Raw genomic sequence first — 19,338 nt, 5'->3', positions numbered from 1 at the left:
CCTGGAGCTCGGATGGCAAGAGTCTCTGGCTGGGGCTTCGGGACCACGGGGACTGGAAAGGGGGGCCGGGGGCGAGGGGCGGGGCTGGCGGGGTGGGGTCCGGCCCAGGCGCGGGGGCGCGGCGGGGGCGCAGCCCGGGAACTTGCCACCAACCTGTGTGAGTTCGGCCGGCATCGGGGCGGGGGCCGGGGCCGGGCTCCGGCCCGCGACGGCGGGGGGGCCCAGGCGGCGGGGCTGGGGTTCGAGGGGCCCAGGCCGCGATCGGCCCCCGGGCGGGCTGTCACGGGCGAGCCCGTTCCGCCCAAGGAGGGCACGGGAGGGGAGCGGCCCGGCCCGGCTGCCCCTGCCCAGCCCTGCCCTGTCCCCCGCTGCCCGGCCGGGCCCGCTGCTCCTGGGCTCCGCTCGGCTCCCGGCTCTGGCTGGCCCGCGCCCGCTCTCGCTCTCGCTCTCGTTCCTGCTCTCTCTCTCTCTCCCTCTCTCTCTCTCTCTCTCTCTCTCTGTCTGTCTGTCTCTCTCTCCCCTTCTCTCTCGCTCTCTCCCGGCTCAGCAAACTCGGTCCCCTTTGGGGGCGGAAACTGACAGACACTCACAGCTGGAGGAGCCAATAAAGCGGCCGCTGGACACACCCAGCGGGGAGAGAGACTGGGGGGCGGGGGGCGGGGCGAGGGAGGGGGGTGGAGAGGAGGAGGGAGGGGGAGAGGGGAGAGGGAGGAGGGAGGTGGAGAGAGGAGAGGGAGGTGGGAGGGGGAGATAGGAGAAGGAGGAGGGAGGGGGAGACAGGAGAGGGAGGTGGGAGGGGGAGAGAGGAGGGAGGGGGAGAGAGGAGAAGGAGGAGGGAGGGGGAGAGAGGGGAGGAGGAGGGAGGGGGAGAGAGGAAAGGGAGAAGGGAGAGGGAGAGATGAAAAGGAGGAGGGAAGTGGAGAAAGGAGAGGAGGAGAGAGGGGAAGGAGAGCTAAGGAGGGAGAGTGAAGTGACTGGGACTGAGGGAGGTGAGACACTGGGAGAAAGGGGCAAGGCGTAGCGTTAGGGTGGGGAGAAAAAGGGGGGAAGGTGGGCCGGCCCAGGGGTCGGAGAGCTGGGGGGGGGGGAGCTAAGCAGAGCAGGCTGAGGGATGGTGGGGATTCCAGCAGAGAATGACTTCCAGAGGAGGGAGGTAGGGGTGGAGCTGGTATCACTTTTAGACTTTGGGAAAATCCTTTCTCCTCTCTGGGCTTCAGTTTTCCCATCTCTCAAATGAGGAGCTGGAGGTTCTAAGGTCCAGGTCTAAAATGCTATGACTCTAGACTGCCCTGTGCCTACCCTCCTTCCAGGACACAGTACCAGCTTGGCATGAGTTGGCAGCTCTGCTAGGAACAAGATCTTATCCAAATCTTGCATTTCCTCCAACTCAGACTACTGTACTTGGCATACAGTAGGTGCTTAATAAGTGTTTGCAGAATAAATGAACGGATGGCCACCAGGTGATGCAGACGAAGCATGAAGGATAGGAAAGAAAGAGGAAAAGTGGGAGAGGACCATCCATCGGTGGGACTCAGGGGCTTGGTCCTGAAGATTTGTCAGTCTAGAACAGAGTCGTTGGGTGCTTCTGTGGGCAGGGCCCTGAGCCACCCTAAGCGCTCCCTCCTACTAGAGTGGAGGGCCCACACCCAGAGGTGCCCACTGGCTCAGTCGGGTGAAGCTAGACCTCATCCCTCAGTGGAAGCTGCTCTTTCCAAGGTTAGAGCATCCTTCTAGTCAACTTCGTTTGCCACCTTACACCAAGTCTGTCTGCTATTCCCTCTCCCTCACCCCCTACCCCAGGTCTAATCAGCTGCCAAATCTCGATTCTAGCTCCATGCCCTTTGTCCAGTCCATGGTCTTTGCCTTTTCGGGCTCCTCCACCCCCCTGTTTCAGATCGGCCTCTCCCCTGGATTCTCTGGTCCCTTAGCCTGCAGGCTAAGCATCCCCTCGCCAATCAACAAGAATTTCTTCAGCACTGACTGTATGGAAGCATTGCCTTCAATCACCCACTAAGAATACAATGACAAGTGGAAAACAGTCCTGCCTCCAAGTTTATCATCTTGCAATCCACCCCTTCACCCTCCAAGTTCCAACCAAGTACACAGGATTCCCCATCTCCTGCCCGTGCTGCAGGTCCCCAGACCTGGGATGCACTCACTCCTCACCTCCTCCAGAGGTAAATGTTACCTCCTAGAAGTTAAGAACGGTGCCCTAGCCTGGCACAGAGTAGTAGCCTGGCCCTACCTGGAATACTACACAAAGCCTTCAAACTGATTTCCCAGCCTTCAGTCTCATCCCGAAGCCGCCCAGGTGCTGTTTCTAAAGTTTCATAGTTCTAACCACACCATTCTCCTGCTTAAGGAGCTCCTGGGGCTCCCTAGTACCTCCAGAATCCAATAGAACCCTTTGGTATTTAAAACTTGTTATACTTTGTCCCACCCTTCCTACCTCCCCAGTCTTCTCACACCTTCCTTGACTCCACAATCTGGGTATTCTAGCAACACAGGTCTTGCAGATCTTCAAGTTCAACCCTCCATGCCTTTGTTACAGTCAGAACCCCCTCCTTCTGCCCCATCACCTCCGAGTTTTCCTGACTTCCTTCAAGACCCAGTTCAAACCCCCTGTTCTTCGGGTGCCATTCCTGGTCCCTTCAGGACTGCAGCCCTCTCCTCTGAGACTAACTTCCATCTATGGATCCTGCATGTTCTTAGTTATGGACATTCAATCTCCCCCCTAGAATGGGCACTCCTTGCGGGCAGAGATCTTTTGGGACCTTCTTGGCAATGTCCAGATCCTATGCCAGGGTCTGGCACACAGGAAGTCATTGATAAAAGCTTGCAGACTTGACTTGGATTTCACTGAATGATCCTGACCCTGCCTCCCACACAAGGCTGGCCAGAGAAAAGCACTTTGGAAGCCTCTGGAACATTTTACACAGCAGAGCCAGCAAAATGAGGTCCAGAGAGATGAGTACTCTCTCCAAGGCCCACAAGGCCCTGACAGCAGTGACCTGGCCAGAGGCCTTTGGACGGCACTCACGACTCAGCAGTAAAAACAGCCGTGGAAACTGGGGCAGAGAGGTCCATGCTCCAGCTCCCAGGGGATGGGAAATGAAGAATGACCAGGGCTCAAATATGAGGCCTACAGAGGAAAAGGAGACCCAAAGCCAGGTTTGGGACACCTGGGAATTATCATGTTTAGAGGTGAGAAGGGCCCTGGTGGGGAGGGGCCTTAGAACAGAGAATGTCAGAGCTGGGAGGGTTGACCAGACCCCCCACAGACGCTATCTGTTATTTTCCTCATAGGACAAACCCCACCCCCTCCCTACCCCCGACCCATGGGGTCCTCAGGGATGTGCTGATCCATCCTCTGGACAAGGTTAATTAGAGGCAGCCAAATGAGACCCCATTAGAAATTTCCCAGAAAACCTGATGGACTGGGGGAGGGGAGACAGTCCGAAGCTGGGCCCACCAACCAAATTGAGCCTGCAGGAGCATCTATCTTCTGGTTAAGGGCCCTGCACCCCCTGCCTCTGTTCCTCTTGCTTATTCCTAGCTCTAGACCCCAGGAGCAGTCCCTGGTGCCCACTGGGGTGGGCCCAGCCTGACCACCCAACTCCTGGGTCTCTGGCCAACTAAGGTGCTCCATAGAACCTCGAGTCTTTTCCCTTTCCTTTGTCACTTTAAAGCTCCAAACAGAAGTCCAGGGCCCCTTTCAGGGATGGCTACAACATCAATCTCACCCAGGGACACTCCTGAGTGGGGCTGAGACCAAAGGAAGGGCCCCAATCCTCTCTTTCTCCCTGCTCACACACACACAGCCTCCTGGAACCTTCCCCAGAGCCCCCATTGACAACGAGCTCCCTCTTCAGACCTCTCAGAGCACTGTGCTCAGCCCCCAAAATCTAATCCACTTATCATGTTAGAGCATGTATTTGAATTAGCTGGGTTTGCCTTATCTTCTGTAAGAGAAGGGGCCAGGCCTAGAAGGCATCTGCTGTCCCCTCCAGCCCCAGATCCCCTTGGATTCCTACCAGGTATTATCCCAAATGGGCATCTCACCCTGTGCACCAGGGATGAGGCAGTCTCTTGAATTTAACTGAATTGGGGCAAGTAGAGAAAGAGACCCTTTCCTCATATTACAAATTAGGAAACTGAGGCCAAGAGCAGGAGGAATGGCTTGTCCCACGCCCCAGGACTCAGAGGTTTCATCACTGGAGGGACTTTCCCTCCACACTGACTTGTGACTCTGACTCTTATCACCACATCTGAGAACGTGCCAGCTTCCAAGACCCCCCTCCCCCATTCCCCCAGACCCTGACTGGGTGCTGGGACCTGCCTTCTCTAGCGTTCTCTCTGTCTCTCCTTTTCTCTCCCCCATTCTCTGTTTCCTTCTCTCTCTCTCTCTCTGTCTCTCCCTGTGATAGCACACCTCTAGAGGAGTGTGTGTGTATGTGTGAATGGTTCCATCTGGGGGCTTTTTTCAGTAACTGTAAGGGGGAGGGAGAAAAAGAAAAGGAGGGAAGGACAGAGACAGAGAGAGGGAGACAGAGACAGAGGGAGAAAGAGGGAGGTAGGTTGGCTTTATCTCGGGTGTTTTTCATTTCATGTGAGAGCCATTGGAAAGTCCTCGGCTCCTTCCCTGCCCATGCTGGGACCCTGAGCTACTCCCATATCTGGTCCCTGGGATCTGTCTCCCGTCCGCTCCCCATGCTTTGATGGGTAGGCAGCCTCTGTGTGCCCTGAAGCACACATTTCCATGGGTAAATATAGGTTTAGTAAGGAGCAGGGGGAAAAGGGGGTGAGATGGTTCCCTTTGCAGATTCCCCTGATTGAACTCCCTCAAAGCCCTGGGGCAGGGCTCCACTCAGGATTTGAACTTGGAGTATTTTCTTGGTGGGTGCCAAGTGCCTGTCAGACCCTCAGACAGTCCCGTGAACCCTCTAGGCCGCTTACTAGCTTGCTCGCCTGCTGCCAGAGGTCCATTATTTCAGTTGCTTCTCGTCCTTTCCCCAAATACCAGCAGCAGTTAGGCCAGCTGGTCATGGATTAGCCCGTTTGCTGAGTTTTGCTTTTTCAAATGACCTCGTTTGGAGCCCAGAGACTGCCAAACAGGAGTCTGACCCAGCTCTCTGAGTGTGGACAGCATTCCAACCCTGCAGGCCTGCCAAGGCCCAAGGCCAAGGGTTCTGGGACAAAATACACAGATACCTGAATGCTGAGCCCCTGCTTCCGCTCCCAAGTCAAAGACCCCTCAGTTCTGCCTCCCAGGCCATGGATGGAGGCTTCTGAATCTCAGACCAAGGGCCCCACAGTTCTGCCTCTGAGGTCACAAACTCAGTGCTCCTGCCTCCCAGGCCACAGACACAAGCTCTGGTCTCTGTTCACTGGCCCTGGCTTTGTCTTACAGGCCAGTCACATCCTGGACCCACAGTTTTGTCTCCCAGGTCATTGACTCAGGCTTCTGTTTCCCAGGTCACAGGTTGTGCTTTGCCTCCCACGCCGTGGGTACATGGATCTGCTCCCTCAGTTGTGGGTCCTCTGGCTCTGTCTTCCCAGGCATGGACACAGTGACTCTATTTCTCACACTAACAATCCTCACAGTAACAGGTCAACAGTTGATCCTTGGGATAAGAGCTGGAAACAATAGTTGGGAGGTTCTGGGAAGCTGATTTCAGCTCAATAAGAGGGAAAACTTCCTAAATATTAGAATGGCACATTAAGAAAATGGAATGCCTTGGGGGTGGTGAGCTCCCCATCCCTAGATACCTTAAAGTGGAATCTGGAGGACATTGAGACAGAGATCCCATAAGGGGCATCATACCTTAAAGTGGATGTGAAGGGGCAGCTGGGATCATTACCAATTGGAGGATTCTAATCCTTGGAGGTCCTTGAACTCACTAAGTCTCACAGATAGATGCCAACCATCTCTCCTAAGGATAGCCTGGCGGGGTCTGGTAGAGATCACCACTTCTGGTAAAGACTCTGTTTCTTCAGGTCAGGGAGTGAGGAGTGGGGAGCTGAGAACCCTTCCAATGGATCCTAAGTCCCTAGGACCACAGATGGAAGGCTGGAAGGGAATTCAGAGGCCATGTAGTCCAATCTGAAATGGAGGCCCAGGGCAGGGAGTGGCTCATGGATTCATAAGGGGATACATTTAGAGCTGTAGGACCTAAGAGACCATCAGCCCCACCATTTTACAGATGAGGAAACTGAGGCCCAGGGCAGTGATGGGACTCAAAGGACACAGTAATCATCAGGGGCAGGATCTGAAGTCAGGTCCTGCTGCCTCCTAGACAGAATCCCATTTCTGATGCCAACCAGTCTTTCCAATCCCAGGCAAGACTCTTTCCCTGTTAGAGTTTCTCTTGCCTCCCTATACCATAACCCGCCTCCTAGGTGCGAGAGAAATGGGGGCATTTATAGTCTTCATTAGCATCATGTGCTTGTCTACCTCCTCTGAGGTTCCCTCTTGAGTTCTATTCTGAAGAAGGCCAGGACCTGCTATTCTGATCAGCCAGAGAGAAGCAGAGGAAAAACCAAGAGCTTAACATGATGGTCTCCTACTCACAAAGCAAAGAAACCCAAGGCCAGGACCAGTCACAAAGGAGATTTTTAACTCAGTTCTCCACAAACTCATTCAGAACTTATCTAGGGTGAATGGTCAGTGCAGAATGACTTCTGCAAGACCACTGACATTACTACCAGGAGACTCTGGACTCAGCAGGCATCTAAGTCAACTCCCTCCTTTTATAGATGAGCACAATGAAGTAAGGGTCTTGCCTGTGGTCACACAGGTAGCTAAAATCAAATAACAATTGCTAACATTTATAAAGAGCCTACTGTGTGCCAGACACTGTGCTAAACTACAAATATTATCTGCTTTGATCTTTACAACAATGCTAGGGTGTGGGTGCTACTATTATCTTCACTGTGTAGATGAGGAAACAGGCAAATAGTGATTTGTCCAGGGTCACATGGGTTAGTCTCTGAGGACAGATTTGAACTCAGGTCTCCCTGACTCCAGACCTAGCTGCCCCAGGTTCAGAGCAAGTGCTAGATTGGAATCTCTGCTCTTACCTTCACTATCTGTGGGGCTTTGGCTATATATCTCCAAATGTACTCAAACAGTGCTTGGTGGAAGAACAATTAATTTTATTATAGTTTATTTAATTTTTATATATTTTAATTAATTAAAATAATATTATTTAATAGATATTTGTAATTCTATATTTTTAATAATATAGGCTAATTAATATTAGCCTAAGGAAAGACAAGATACTTGACAGAGTGAGAAACAGATAGAAAGCTTAAGCTACCTGATAACCCCCATAGTAGAGACTGCCCAAATTTACTAAGATAGGAGAAATGCTTATCAAAAAGACTCTGATATTTCACTTCACAGTCAGGACACTGGCAAAGATGACAAAGGATAAGGAGAGTCAATGCTGGAGGGGCTGTGGCAAGATAGGAACATCATGATATCACTGGTGAACCTCTGAATTGGCCTGAATATGCCTGACAGCAATTTGTTATAATGCTATCCAAACCTGAGATCCTATATCTAGGGATGCCAAGTATATACCCCAATTGGGTCAAATCTAGGGGACAAGAACTACAATAGTGTTGTTGTTTTATTCCAAAAATGGGAAACAGAGTTGTCACTCATGATTGGGGAAGGGTGCTGTAAAAAGTGATTAGGAAGAATTCAGAGAAGCCTGAGAAGATTTCTATGAACTGATGCAGAGTGGTGCAGGCAGAACCAGGAGAGGAATATTTTCCATGACTACAACAGAAAAGAAAACAGAACACTCTGTAAATATGATGGTCAAGCTTGGCTCTGGAGAAGGAGTGAGAAAATACACTTTCCTCTTTCTTTGCAGAAGTGGCGGACTATGGGGGTAGATTACTGCATATACTGTCAGATATGGTTGATGTGTTCACTGGTTTTGTTGAATGCTTTTCTTTCTTTTTTAACTTTTTGTTATAAGGGATGGCACTATGGAGTGGAGAAGGGGGAGGGATATAAGAGGAAATGGAAGCAGTGACCCTGATTCCAGAGGATTCACAACAAGGCATCACCTGACAGAGAGGTGATGGACCCAGAGAACAGATGGAAATACAGTTCTTTTGGATGTGGCCAATGCAGGATTTTGCTTTGACCATAAATGTTGTAACATGGTCTTTGTTTTTCTTACCATCTCAATGGGTAGGGGAGGTGGGATTGAAGAGGATCATTGTTTGAAAAAAAGTTTTTAAAAGAAAACATGTCCTAAAGACAAAATTTATTAATTAGAAACAAAAAGATTTAAGCAACGTGTTGTAAAAGAGAGTGTACTAGGTTGGGCGCCACAGGAGCTGTGAGATCTTGGACAAGTCACGCCCCTTTTTGTCTCCGTCCTTTTTCTCATTTATAAAATCAGCAGTAGTTGAGTCTCCAACGCCCTGTCAAGCTCTCATATTTTGATCCTCAGTAATTGTCAAACGTCACCCAATTCAAATGATTTTCAGAGTGCTGTAATGAGGGTAGGCCAATGGAAGCTCTGGCCTAGGGCATCATGATGAGAGGGTTTAGCACTTTTGGTGGCTCAGCTGAGCTCCATGCCTGACCTTCCTGTCATTCTCCATCTCAAGCCCCAACATGGCCCCAACAAGGCACAGCTTCCTTCAGTCCCTCACCCTGGGTGTGGTTGGCAAGCACCCCTAAATGCAGTAGTTGTTCAGTATCCTCTGACAGCCTTTCCAGCTTTAGAGGGAGACGGTGTGGGACAATAGAGAGAACTTTGAATTTAGACAAGGGGCCTGAGTTTGAGTCCTGGGTCTATCATGTACTGCCTGCATGGTCTTGGGCAAGTCATTTAACAACTCATCCATCCATCAATCATCTCCTGGGCCAAAGTTTCCACATATGTAAAATGATGGGGCAAGGCTCAATGACTCCTAAGGTCCCTCCGAATACTTAATTCATGAGTCAGGCTTCCCTGAACCAGTCCTTCCCAAGCTGACCTTGGGGAAGGGGGACACCCCTCGATGGTCATTTGGAAAGAAGTAAAATCTCAGCGTTTAAATATCATCCTGGCTGCCTTGGTCCTCTCCCAGCAGACACAGGAGAATGGACTGGGATCTCTGCAGCTGCTCTGGGTCTTTCCCAAGGGGGAAAGATGCCCATGGGGGAGTGATTAAAGGCAGGGGGTTCCGGGCTCTGATGGGGCTGTCTGGCCCTGTCCAGGGACCACAGCCACTTTCTTAAAGGATGCTTTGTCTCCTCAGGACATCAAAGGTCCCCACCCCGCACCCACAGAGACCATCTTGGGTCTTCTTAGAGAAACAGTCTGTCCACATAGCCCCCTGCAAATGAAGCTGCAGTGGGCACCTGAGAAATGGGGGGTGAGGTGGAGAGGTCACCTTGGGCACTCCTCCCAAACCCTGATGTAAACTTGTTACTATGTAACACATAGTAGGTGCTCTATAACTGTTTGATATATATGACAGCTGGGAGGCACAGTGGATGGAGACCTGGGCCTGGAGTCGGGAAGGCCTGAGTTCAAATCCAGCCTCCCAGGCATGCTATCTGTGTCTCTGAGCAAGTCATTTCAGCTCTGTTTGCTTCAGTTTTCTCATTTGTAAAATGGGTATGATGATAGCCCCTACCTCCCAGGGTTGTCATGGGGATCAAAGAAGACTAATTATAAAGTGGTCAGCATAGCTCCTAGGACATAGTAAATGCTCAATTTTTATTGGCTATACCAATAATCATGATGACAATGATAATAATTAGTGATATGTCTCCTGGGAACATATAATCTCCTTGAGGGTATCTCCCAAGCTTAGTATGGCTCCTGGCATAGAGTAGGAGCTTAATAGAGATTGATTGTGATGGATAGAGCATTAGACTTTGGAGTCAGGAGACCTGACTTAGGATCAGAGGATTCAGAGCTAGAGGGACCTGAGGGGTGATCTTGTCCAACCCTGTCATTTAACAGATGAGGAAACTGAGGCTACAGGCAGTTAGTGATGGGTTCAGGCTCTAAATCCAATACTCTTTCCATTTTGGAGGAAGAGATAAAGCCAGGAGGAAGAGGAAGGAGAAGTGATGCAGGGATGAGGGAAGAGAGTGTGGTCACCCTTGAGACCAGACCCGGGGAGTCCTCCACAAGCCAATGAACCCTCCAGCTCCAGTGAGAGATCCCAGCTGAATGTGGTAAGAAGAACAAGGCTGGCTCTCAGCAGGGCCTTGCTGGGCCCCAGATGTGATAGGATTCTGAATCTGGAAGGGGCCTTGGGGAGCATCTAACGCAGCCCCCCTCATTTTACAGGGGAAGAAAGTGAGGCACAGAGAGTTGTCCAAGGTCACACAACTAAGTGTCTAAGGTGAAATGGGAATTCAGTGGTGATCAGTCCTGGGGACAAAGACCTGAGCCCCTGGAATGCTTTTCATTAGTGTTTCCGCTATGAGTCAGCTTGGTGCAATGTGTCCCTCCCATGTTCAAACACCTCCCATGGCTCCCCATCATTATAGAATAAAGTCCAAGCTTTTTAGCCTGTCATTTGAAACCCTGAAGTGGTGCTGAAGTCTCCACAAATGACTCTCCCAGAGTCACATAACTTGTGTTTGAGTCAGTCTCCCTGATTCTAGGACCCCATGCTCCACCCACTGCACCACACTGTCTTGTCAGGGATCTTGTGAATGGCATTCCTTCTAAGTGCCTACTATGTGACAGAGACTGTTCTAAGAGTGAGGCCAGATGCCCTTGTGGGTTCTTCCCTCAGAGATTCCAGCCCCACTTTTTATGATTCCTCCATGATTGCCAAAATGGACTTAACAGCAACTAACTTAGCAACTAAAAACAATCAACCTCTATAGAGCATCCAATCAACCCACCCATCAATTAATAAGTGCCTAAGCCCTGTGTTAGGAGATGGAGACAGTGACCCTGCCCTAAGGGGCTTCCACATGATCACAGCCATGCTTTTGGTGAGCTTACCTGTGGCCAAGGGACACATGTACTGGCTACAGGTGTCTCTTCTTGTTTTAGAGTTAAGGTAACTGAGGTTCACGAGGCTAAATGTCTTCCCTGGGGTCACACAGCCAGAGGCAGGGTCAGGAGTGGGCGGCAAATTCTCCCTCTGCCTCCCCAGGCTTCTCCCTCCCATTCTGAATATACCTCACCCCTTCTTGCTCCATACCGGAAGTTCTCCCCACAGGAATGGAAGAAAACCCTATAATGTTATTTTAAAAATCATGATAAAGTCTAAAGGAAACCTACTAAAATCCTAACTTTTTAGGGCTCATTATAAAGTGGTGATAAAGTACAATGATGGCAGCTTATATTGAAAGATACAGAGGGCCTTAGTGGGCTGCAAGGTCAGTGTGGGCCCAGAGGGTGACATGGTCAAGCTACCATGATCTTGGGCTGTGTTGAGAGAGAGGCAAGAGATAGACCCCCACGGTCCCTATTCCATTCTGGGTATCACAGCCTCATCTCATCCTGCCTTAGGAAGGATGTCAGCACAGCCTTCCACTCTGATGTTTCACAGAGCTGTCCACAGAGGCAGAAGGCAGCTCAGTGGTCACCATGCTGGACCAGTCAGGAGGACCCACTTCAGGCACTTGCTAGCTGTGTGACCATGTGCAGGTCATTTCACCTGTTTTCCCATCTGTAAAATGGGAATAATAATAGCATCTTACCTGCAGGGTTGCTGTGAGGATCAAATGAGATAGAAAGTGCTTGGCATATATGGAGCCAAGATGGCAGAGGATAAAGATGCATATACTCTAGCTCTTCCCCCACAGCACATAAAATACCTGTAAAGAATGACTCTCAACAAATTCTAGAACAGCAGAAGTCACAGAACAACAGGGTGGAGGTGACTTTCAGCCCAGGGTGACCTGGAAGCCTAACGGGAAAGGTCTGTCATACTGGAGGCATAGTGGAGCCCAGCCCAGCCTTGACCACACAGTGGCAGTGGCGGTTCACAGATCCCTCAGCCCACAGGTGGCAAAGGTCAGTAAGGCCAAGAAGGGAGCAGGGTCCTCCCACATAGCTCTGGGCAGCTCCCACAGCAGGCAGCAGCTGACATTCATTGTTGGAGGCCTCATTGTAAAGCCTCTGGGGGAACTGAGCAGCTGATCTGAACCTCAGCCCTGAGGGCTGGTCTGGTGGAACTGGAGGGGAGGCTGTTCTGCAGAGGAAATTCTACTACTCTCAGATTCTGGGCACAAAAGTTTCTGGTTGCTCCCAGATGAATGTGCAGGTTTGATAGTGCCACCTTGGAGGAACTGAGATCTTACAGGTCCCCAGAGTATATCCCACTCTTGACAAAGAACCCAAAAGTCAAGTAACTGGTTGGGAAAAGGCCCAAAAAAGGGAAAAAAACACAAGACTATAGAAGGTTACTTTCTTGGTGAACAGGTATCTTCTCCCATCCTTTCTGATGAGGAAGAACAGTGCTTACCACCAGGGAAAGATATAAAAGTCAAGGCTTCTGTATCCCAAACATCCAAAATAAATATTCAGTAGTCTCAGGCTATGGAAGAGCTCAAAAAGGATTTTGAAAATCAAGTAAGAGAGGTGGAGGAAAAATTGGGAAGAGAAATGAGAGAGATGCAAGAAAAGCATGAAAAACAGGTCAACACCTTGCTTAAAGGAGACCCAAAAAAATGCTGAAGAAAATAACACCTTGAAAAATAGGCTAACTCAATTGGCAAAAGACGTTCAAAAAGTCAATGAGGAGAAGAATGCTTTCAAAAGCAGAATTAGCCAAATGGAAAAGGAGGTTCAAAAGCTCACTGAAGAAAATAGTTCTTTCAAAATTAGAATGGAACAGATGGAGACTAATGACTTTACGAGGAACCAAAAAAATCACAAAACAAAACCAAAAGAATGAAAAAAATGGAAGATAATGTGAAATATCTCATTGGAAAAACAACTGACCTGGAAAATAGATCCAGGAGAGATAGTTTAAAAATTATGGGACTACCTGAAAGCTATGACCAAAAAAAGAGCCTAGACATCATCTCTCAAGAAATTATCAAGGAAAACTGCCCTGATATTCTAGAACCAGAGGGCAAAATCAACATTGAAAGAATCCACCAATCACCTCCTGAAAGAGATCCAAAAAGAGAAACTCCAAGGAACATTGTAGCCAGATTGCAGAGTCCGCAGGTCAAGGAGAAAATATTGCAAGCAGCTAGAAAGAAACAATTCAAGTATTGTGGAAGTACAATCAGGATAAGACAAGATCTAGCAGCTTCTACATTAAGGGATCAAAGGACATGGAATATGATATTCTAAAAGTCAAAGGAACTAGGATTAAAACCAAGAATCACCTACCCAGCAAAACTGAGTATAATATTGCAGGGGGGAAATGGTCTTTCAATGAAATAGAGGACTTTCAAGTATTCTTGATGAAAAGACAAGTTCAGAAAAGAAAATATGACTTTCAAACACAAAAATCAAGAGAAGCATGTAAAGGTAAACAGGAAAGAGAAATCATAAGGGACTTACTAAAGTTGAACTGTTTACCTTCCTACATGGAAAGATAATATTAGTAACTCTTGAAACGTTTCTACACACACACACACACACACACACACACACACACAGACACACAGAGAGAGAGAGAGAGAGAGAGAGAGAGAGAGACAAAGAGAGAGAGAGAGAAAGACAAAGAGAGAGAGAGAGAAAGACAGAGAGAGAGAGAGAGCACACAGGATGAGTTGAATAGGAAGGGATCATACCTCAAAAATTTTTTAAATAAAATAAAATTAAGGGGTGAGAGAGGAATATATTGGAAGGATAAAGGGAGAAATGCAATGGGGCAAATTATTTCTCATAAAAGAGACAAGAAAAAGACTTTTCAATGGAGGGAAAAGGAGGGGAGGTGAGAGGGAAAAAATGAAGCTTACTCTCATCACATTTGGCTCAAGGAAGGAATAACATGCACACTCAATTTGGTGTGAAAACCTATCTTACACTACAAGAAAGTAGGAGAGAAGGGGATAAGCAGGGTGAGGGGGATGATGGAAGGGAGGGCAAATGGGAGAAGGGAGCAATTAGAAGTAAACACTCTTGGGGTTGGACAAGGTCAAAAGAGAGAATAGAAGAAATGGGGGGCAGGATAGGATGGAGGAAAACATAGTTAGTCTTATACAACATGACTATTATGGAAGTCATTTGCAAAACTACAGAGATATGGCCTATATTGAATTGCTTGCATTTTAAGTGGAGATGGGCAGGGAGGGAGGAAGGAAGAGAAGTTGGAACTCAAAGTTTCAAGAACAACTGTTGAGTATTGTTTTTGCATACAACTTAGAAATAAGAAATATAGGTAATGAGGTATAGAAATTTATCTTGCTCTACAGAACAAAAGAGAAGATGGGGATAAGGGAAGGTAGGGATGTTAGAAGGGAGGGTAGATTAGTGAAAGGGGTAATCAGAATGCTCAGCGTTTTGGGGTGGGGGGAGGGGAGAGATGGGGAGAAAATTTGGAACTCAAAATTTTGTGGAAATGAATGCTGAAAACTTAAAATAAATAAATAATTAAAAAAAAAATAAAGTGCTTGGCACAGTGCCTAGTACCCAGCAGGTGTTCAATCAATGCCTGTTCCCTTCCTTTACGCTCAAATCATCATCCCCACTACATCCCTGCCCTCTTCCTGCTTCCCCAACTTTGGACTCCGACCCTGAGTCCTAGAGGTCTGCTTCTCCTTGTCTGAAGTCTGCCCTTTATGCTGCTTCCTGGCCGTCCCCTACTCTGGCCCCTTCTAGTCCCTGCCATGGGCTCTCCTCCCCAATTGGGATGAAGCTCTGAGGGCAAGGAGTGTCTGTATTCCCATCTCTCAGCACAGTGTCTGGCACATGGTAAACATTAAATAAATATTTCATGACCAAATACTGACCTACAAGGTGCTGGGAAATGTCTGCCAGTTAGTTTACAAGAGTAATCTACATCATTAACATTTTGTCCATCACAGGCAGCAATCAACATGAAAGTCAAGGCCTGATTTACAGAATGTTTATGACTTCAGAGATGTGAGTGCTCACCTTGAAAACTTAAAAACAGTCTATCAAGGAGGCATTAACCGACTTTGGCACGCTCCTACCTGGGGATGCGCTCTCTCTGTTTCCTGTATCTACAGGTCTAGTTCTCTACCATCTATTTTTCTCTATTTCCATCCATTCATTCATCCATCCATCCTATTCATCATCTCTCTCTACCCACATATCTCTGTATCCATCCATCCATCCATCATATCTACCTGTCTGTCTGTCTGTCTATCTATCTGTCTGTCTGTCCATCTGTCTACTGCAGCTCAAGCAGATCTTGGACCAGACTCAGGCTAGGATGGTTGTTGTGGAGGGGTCTGGTGATGGGCTCCGTGTAAGTCACTGGAAGTCTGGCGAGTTAAACAAGGAAAGGCTCCTCACCAGAAGAGTAACTGGGTAATGACTTTTTCTCAGTCACAGATATCCCCCAAGCTCATCTGTCTGCTAAGGCTGACTTAGTGGATGGAAGGAACCACACAGGAAATCCAACATGCGTTCCTGACAAGCTGGACGGGGCCAGAGTTGGGTGACCAGGCTGAGGGGCATTGGGGGAGGAGGGACAAGGAGATTGCATGGCTTGAAACCCAGTCACGTCCAGAGTATTCTAGTCAGCCCCGAGCCTCATTTTGGGAAGGACACTGATAAAAACCTGGAGAGTGTCCAAAGGAAGGTGACCCAGAGAGACAGAGCTGTTAACTAGGAATTTTAGTACCTCGAACAAGGGGGAGGTGGGGGAGGTTGGATAAGTTCACCTGGAGTACAGCTGTTAAGGGAAAGTCAGCCTGTCCCACAGGACTGGCAGGGTTCTGTGTTGCTGAAGGACAGCTGGTGGTAGGCTTTGGGGAGGTAGGAGGCCAGGGACTGGCCATCGATGGGAAGAATTGTTTCACACTTTGCATGTGTGTCTCCAGTGTCCAGCTCATGCCCAGCACACAGTAGGCACTTAACAAATGCGTATGGATGCTCACGGAAGAAGTAACCCCAGGGATGATGCTGTCAGCATCCTCTAAATTTTTCTGCCTTGGGACTAAGTCCTGGTTATCCCACCCTAGTTACAGCTTTGATTTGAAGACTGGTTGAAAGAACATGAGGAATGTTTAGGCAGGAAAAGAACAGAGACTCAGAGGAGATACATCACAGATCTCAAGTATCTGAAGAGGGATTAGTCTAGTTCTATGCAACCTCTCTCCCGGGGGGCAGTTGGAAGGGGAGGCGGAACTGGGGAGAGGATGATTTCAGCTTAATAGGAAGAAAAACTGCTCTGACTAGTGGAGATGCTCCAAGGGCTTCTGGGAGCAAGATCTCCTGGTGGGGGGTGGGGGGAAACCTACGCCTCAAGGATACTTTGAAGGGGATTCTAACTCAGGTATAGATGGGACTCTGTCTCTGAGGCCCCATCCAGGGAGTGAAAAGCTCCCTGGTTCTTGAGGCAGAGGGCCTGGGTTCAAATCCCCCCAATGACCTCCCCTAGGGAACTTCTAGACCTCAGTTTTCTTATGAACAAAATGTCCATGACCTCTAAGGTCCTTAGTGACTCTAGAACAGATCAATGAACCTGAACCTCAAACCCTGAGGATGCCCTTTGTTTCACCCACAGAGAACAAGACTTAGAGGAATACAACCACTATCCAAACATTGGAAGGGCTTCCACACAGAGGAGAGCTCAGACCTGCCCTCCTTGGCCCCAGAGCCATGGGAGGAAGGCCAGTGTAGACTGGCTATCAGGACGGGGTGGTGAGCTCCCCTCCCTGGCGGTATCCAAGCAAGGGCTGGATGACTCTTGGGGGGGGGGGTCCTCATTCAGGCATGGGGCCCCTCCCTGCCAGGGCCGAGGCTCTGGGAGGCCCCTTCAGAGCCTGGGATGCCAGCCCACCAAGCAGTCAGCTCACAATGGTGAGGGAGAGGCTGGCTTAGTTTGGGAGGGAGCTGGCTCTGGTTGGTGACCAGTGATGTCATGCCCATTCCCTGATTTTGTTTTCTCTGCTCTGTTCAGACAGATCCAGCCAAGTCCTATCTCTTCCCGCCACCTTGGGGCCTCTCCCCAGCTCTCAATCCGGGCCAGGAGGTGGAACAGATCTGGCTGGCTCAGGGGGTCTATATCAGCTCCCAAATACCCCACTGAGCAGAGAGCCCTTCCTCCACACAGGAGAAAAACCCAGGGCTGACTCAGCCACGGGCAATCCAGAACCAGGGGATCAATCTGGCACTCAGGCCAGACCCAGAGCCCTCCCTCCTGCTGCCTGTGGCTGCCACCCTGGGCCAGGCCCTGGACCCGGCCCTGGACCCTCAGGTCAAGAGTGGGAGCAAGAGAGAGCCAGCCTGAGATCCTGGGACTCCAAGCTGATGGTCCAGTCTCTGAGTTCAAATCGTACCTCTGACCTTACTGAAGTTAGACGGAGAGCAGGGATTCACTTTGGCCTTTCTTTGTATCCCCAGTGTTTAAGCACAGGGCCTGGAGTACAGTAGGTGTTTAATAAATGCTTGACTTGACTTAACTTGACTATGTGACCCCAGGCCTCAGTCTCTTCATTAGTAAAAATGAGAAGAACCTTGGTGGTTCTGTTCAGTTCAAATGTGGAATCCTATGAGCCAATCAAACTGAAGCCTAGAGAGGGTAAGGAAAGAAGCACTGATTAAGATCCTACTATGTGCCAGGTACTGTGCCTTTTAATCACTTTATAAATATCAATTTGTAGGTTTTCTGATGCAGACACCTTCTTCCTGGCTTCCCTGACTCCACTTCCCCCCTCTTCCAGTCTGTCCATATGCTGCGTGGCTGGCGTTCCTAACGCACAGGTCTGGTTACATCACTGTCACCTGCCTGCTCACAAACCTTCCATGGGATCCCCCTGCCTGCAGGGTTCTCTATCATTTTGATGTCGGCCATCAAAGCTTTCTTTTACCAGGCTCTGAACAGCTTTTCTGTGCAACCTCATTTCACATGATTCTGCAGGTAGTTAATGCTCTGGCCAACCTGGAATGGGCAGTGCTCACTACAGTACCTGGCACTCAGCAGGTGCTTAATAAATGCTAGCTGAGTGGATTTGACAAGACCCTACTCTCTCCAGGCATTTTTTCCCTTTGTTGCCCATGCGCAGAAGGGATCACCCCTTCTCAAACTCCTCACTATTATTCTCCGCCCAGTCCTCTGCTCTGCACCAATCCAACTCTCCCTTATGAACAAATTATGGGAATCTCGGGAAATTTGTGCTTTTATATTTGGGAATTTCCCGTGTGGCTGCATCATCCACTGGCATAGATAACAGTCCACCTGTGACTTAGCAATACAGATGTCTGGTTATACATACCCAAAAGTCCTTTCTGTCTAGACCAAGGGTTCTTACTTAACTTGAGACCTCTGAGTTTGCTTTTATAACTATATTCAATACAGTAGGTTTCCTTTGTAATCCTATGGATTTTATTTTACACATTCAAAAATGTTATTCTGAAAAGGCATCCGTAGACTTTACCAGATTGTAACTAAGGGGGTCTATGACTCCCAAAACGTCATAAAAGTCCAACCCCTGAGCCAGAGGAGCCGATGGAAAAGTAATCAGCTAGCATCAATTACTTGGATTTATTTTTAGTCTGATTGTAGGATTCAACATCCTTCTTTAGGAAAAGCTGGCCCTAACAGCTAAACCAGACTAACACAGATAATCTCTTCAGTCTAAGTTACCTATAGATTTGGTGACTAGACTGATGGAGAAGACTTCCTCATTTAGTAGCAGGTAATTTAGAGGAATTTATCTGTATGAATCAAATAATTGTAAGATTATAAGACTCTTTTTAAAGGCTATGTTCTCCTCTGGAAGCTGGAGAAGGGGGCTGACTAAAGTCTTCATGGACAAGCCCCCCTTTTTCTTGAGTTACAAGTTAAGTTGAATAATGGATTCTTCTAAGGCTGGTGATTGGAAGATGGCAGGATGACTGCTCACTACGTATCACCAGCTCCTTTTTCCCAGGAAGTTTTGTGGTTACTGGAGGGCAAGGACTTCTGGGGTAATTTCGATGTTACTGTTGGGTTTAAGAAAGCCTGAGAGAAGTGCACTATTCAGACAACCTGCCTTGTGCAATAGAATTGTGTTTAAAACTGGTTTCCTGGTTTGTTTGATATTTTTTATTCTTTTTTTTTTTTAAATAAAAATAAGCCTGTAAATCACTCCTTCGTCACTAATTACCAGGGCACTAGTTGACCTGATTTAATGGCAGCTTGCTAGCCTTGCTATTAAATCATTTGTTTACTCAGTAATTTTGTGCCTCAGTTTCTTTTTATTTCAGAGAATCC

The 19,338-nt window shown here is 48.6% G+C and overlaps 1 protein-coding gene and 1 long non-coding RNA gene across 7 annotated transcripts in view; one reads left to right on the top strand and one right to left on the bottom strand.

Annotated features, from left to right (window-relative positions):
• Nucleotides 1-19,338, bottom strand: part of ARVCF (ARVCF delta catenin family member) — a 352,355-nt gene that overhangs the window by 112,826 nt on the left and 220,191 nt on the right. Inside the window, exon 1 of one of the 6 annotated variants that reach the window (XM_072599779.1) lies at nt 154-583. The exons of the other annotated variants lie outside the window; for them this stretch is intronic. Coding sequence (XP_072455880.1) covers nt 154-174 — 21 coding nt within the window. The 5' untranslated portion in view covers nt 175-583. Of the gene's footprint in view, nt 1-153; nt 584-19,338 lie in introns of those variants that run through there. 6 annotated transcript variants of the gene reach the window in all.
• Nucleotides 1,144-17,550, top strand: LOC140498960 (uncharacterized). Its single transcript, XR_011965224.1, has 3 exons — nt 1,144-3,204; nt 10,057-10,201; nt 17,044-17,550. It is a non-coding gene; the product is annotated as an uncharacterized lncRNA (long non-coding RNA).

The sequence above is a fragment of the Notamacropus eugenii genome, chromosome 4 (assembly GCF_028372415.1).
Source record: "Notamacropus eugenii isolate mMacEug1 chromosome 4, mMacEug1.pri_v2, whole genome shotgun sequence".
Classification (NCBI taxonomy): domain Eukaryota; kingdom Metazoa; phylum Chordata; class Mammalia; order Diprotodontia; family Macropodidae; genus Notamacropus; species Notamacropus eugenii.
The sequence above is the reverse complement of the archived record's forward strand: the minus strand, read 5'-3'. Positions and strand labels throughout refer to the sequence as shown.